We start from the raw sequence: 3,698 nt of genomic DNA on the forward strand, positions 1-3,698 counted from the left end.
GCGAATGAACTTCCCAGCACGCTTTGGAGTTGATATTTTCGAAGAAGTAGGTGAAGAGAGTGCAAAAAAAAGTGCCAGGGACTGGGCAGAGGCACAGAGGAAAGTTGTTACAGTAGAAAAGTCTTAGGAGTTGTATGTGATGCAAAATCGACGGATGGGATCTCATGCTAACTTATTTATGTATAAGGACTGCATCACCACTACATTTGCACATCATTATCTTATCATCTAGGTAGTTAGCATACTAGAAGATTACGACATATATGGGAGAAAATTAAGCACTACAATACTATTGTCGACAAGACGGTCTTATCGATAACATAAATCGGAATATGTAGCCCCCTTGCTGTTTGTTGCCATCCTGGATGTTGATTTTAAAAATAAGATGGATTGCGTATCATTTCTTAAGCACTGAAGAAGCAATTGACTAAGTATCAGACATATACAACAATTTTAAAATCTCTATATTGTATCACTCCTGAAAACAGCTTGTTTTTGATTAAGATCATTTGTGCATATTGCCTAGAGACGGTCTGGCCTCATTATAAAATTTCTCTTAGCCCTAACTTAAGTTACTGCATTGCATTTTGTAAGCCTTTTGCTAACGCAACAACCGACATAGCTCCTGGATCAGGCACCTGATACCAACCAGCTTCATTAACATACACAGATCTACCAAATGCCGGCGGTATGCCCTTAGTGCTTTCCATTCCTTTCTTTGCCGCCAAATATGCGCACTCTACACCTTCTTTGAGCGTATTAACGAAAGGTTCAAGCGCATCCATGATCGTCCGATCTCCTAGCCTGGCAGGAGTAGCTTTCTGCACCGTTACCAGCGCATTCTCTGCCGCCGATGCCCAGAACTCTAAATTCAAAGTTTCAAATTTGGCTTTAGAAAGGTCTTGCACGCTGGACGCAAGCCCGTTGAAGAATAGACTGTATATGGCACCAGAGGTTCCATCCATATTTGAATCAACAAGGTGCGCAATTTCCAGTAGATTATGCGTAAGTGATGAGCTTGAATTGTCTCTGAAATGCTGTTGTATGGCCTTGCATCCACGCTTAAGAGTCATTCCACAATCTCCATCTCCGACAATAGTGTCCGCGTGTGTTATTTCAGGCTCGAAGTCGATTGCTGATTGACACACCATGCCTACGATAGAGCTGAATGTTTGGGGTACAACTGAATATGGTGTTAGAGACTTAGAGTTGGTTAAATTATTTGATGATTAGTTACCTTGAATTCCTGCTTCAGCCATAACTTTTTGAACATCATTACAAGGACTGGTTTCGGAATCGATAATACGGCCGTTGGTTCTCAAATATGATCCATTCTCTGTGAGTGCCAGAGGCCAACCAATGGCATTAGTAGGCGAATCGAGAAATGGTAACATGGCATTGGTAGCAGAGAGTAGAGTGATACTGAAACCAGGTCCATTCAAGCTCGACATAAATGTACCACTGAGGACTCTTGAGAGCCTGAATCCACGTGATTCTGTGATGCTATCTCAGTATCCTGATCGCAAGACTAAGAAATTGGGATGCTTACCTAACTTCCTTACTGTATGAGTGGTTATTGATCCAAGCTCAATTTGTGAAAGAGCTCCTAGATTATTAACCAGAAGAATAATTGATTCGGCTGACGCAAAATTAACATACGCACGATCTTCATCCTCGTTGTCAGTGAGATTTGAAATCATGCGATCTAAGATTGCGCTAAGAGATGGCTGCGGATTCCACCGTGAGACACCTGGTTCATTATGAATGCCCATTCCAACCTCAATCTCATTGTGCTTCAAGTGATGCATTTCGTTAACTGGATGACCAGGCAAATGAACATGGTCCAATGATGCTCCAATAGTCGCCAACCCTGATGTAATTTTCTTTGCCATAGCTAGGAGCTCATCTATTGTAGCCCCGGACTTTGCTGCCATTGCGCCAAGAATTTTATGAACAAGAACTGTTCCGGCAAGGCCTCTTCTGCCCACTTTACCAGATTTCTTCCGGCCAACGGCAACGTCATCACCGACAACGACAACCTCTACTCGTAAGCCATACGCAGCGCGTGCACGTTCAGCAGCCTGATGGAAGTGGAAAATATCACCAGTGTAGTTTTTGATGATCAATATCGCTCCAGCCGGACCAGTAACTCGTCGAATGGCGCTAAGAATTTGAGACACAGCAGGAGATGCAAAAATATTTCCAGAAACAGCTGCTGTCAGCATACCTTCACCAACGAATGCGGCATGGGCCGGTTCATGACCTGCACCACCACCAGATATAAGCGCGACACCGTTAGGAGGGCATTTTGAATAGTGAAACACAACTTTTTCGTATAATTTCAGTTACTGCTCTTGTCATTGCTTTGATAATTCTTACTTTTCTCTTTCCTATCCAGAGCGAGATCAGAATGCTGATAGATAAGCGCCTCCAGACTATCATATATAAGACTGGTGACTTCTTCCGAAGAGTTTATAAAATGCTTTATTGCCATCGTGTCTATAGAATAATCTTAAAATTGAATATAATTTGAGCTCAACTAGAAAGGATATTATATCATAATTTTGAATAATGTCCTGTAGTACTACACATATTTATCATGGAACGCTTTTCCGTTTGATAATGATCGGTATTCTCTAAAAGCACCTTTTCCGGTATCATATTTATTATCCGCTTTGTTTGGCTCGGATAACCTTTTTCTATCCTAGTGTTAGGAATCCTTCCATGATCCGACAAGCGTTACTAACGTAAGCCACTTCGGAAGGTATGAGCTTCCTAGAGCAAGGGAGGAAGATACTACGCAAGTATTGTATTGCGAATCGCGTCACGGTTTCAATTTTTCCCCACATCCCTGCAAGTGATAGCCATGAACCATATTGATATCCCTATAAGTGAGAGCTCTGAATCATATTATATTTTTCTTTTTACCCTACTACCCCTACTCTAAGAGACTTCTTCGGGATTCGACATGTTCCTAAGGTCTAGTCCATGTTAGGAATACTTTCCTAATACCGACTAGCTTCACTAATGTAAGCCACTTCGGAAGGGTTTAGCTTCCTAGAGTAAAGGAATAATGTATAATAAGAGCTTATTGAGGAAGGACAGCAATAAGGTAGTTATATTTATAACTTAGAATAGTCTGAACTTTAAGAGTATAAAGAATATATTTAAACTAACTACTAGCTATACTAGATAGTTGAATTATAGTGAGCGTAGACCTGAGATAAGCCCTCCTTATATAGACTAATTTTCTATCCCCTATAACTAAGTCTCAATTGCTCCTGATGAGACTTATATATATAATTTCATCTACTGTAAAGGTTTTAGGCTGACCGCCACTTCAGGGGGTAGGACACTCGATATCAAGGCCTTCCTGAGGGTGAGAAAATCAAGAGGGAGAGAGAGAAGTCTCCTACAGATGGGAACTGTAAAGAAGCTTAGAAGTAGGATAAAGTAGTTAGGATAAAGGTATTAAAGAAGATAGAGTAAATAGGGGAGAGTAAAGTAAAGATAAAGCAAAGCAAAGCAAGGCAAAGCAGGGCAAAGCAAAGCGAAGTTCTGTACGAGGCAAAGCAAAGCTTGTTTCCGTTATCTTGTTCTTGTCTGAAGCTATGGCTCTCTTATCTTCCTCACTCTCCTCTTCTTATATACCCTCACCATATCATATGACACCTGAGGCCCTTGCTCCTGTATCACGT

The 3,698-nt window shown here is 41.2% G+C and overlaps 1 protein-coding gene across 1 annotated transcript; it reads right to left on the reverse strand.

Annotated features, from left to right (window-relative positions):
• Positions 1-572: 572 nt before the first annotated feature.
• Positions 573-2,494, reverse strand: PV09_08559 (dihydroxyacetone kinase; the record flags this gene model as incomplete). Its single annotated transcript, XM_016362481.1, has 4 exons — positions 573-1,183; positions 1,238-1,495; positions 1,550-2,326; positions 2,380-2,494. 4 exons carry the CDS (start codon positions 2,492-2,494, stop codon positions 573-575), a joined length of 1,761 nt encoding a protein of 586 aa, XP_016209766.1.
• Positions 2,495-3,698: the final 1,204 nt, after the last annotated feature.

Source organism: Verruconis gallopava (assembly GCF_000836295.1).
Source record: "Verruconis gallopava strain CBS 43764 unplaced genomic scaffold supercont1.42, whole genome shotgun sequence".
Lineage (NCBI taxonomy): Eukaryota > Fungi > Ascomycota > Dothideomycetes > Venturiales > Sympoventuriaceae > Verruconis > Verruconis gallopava.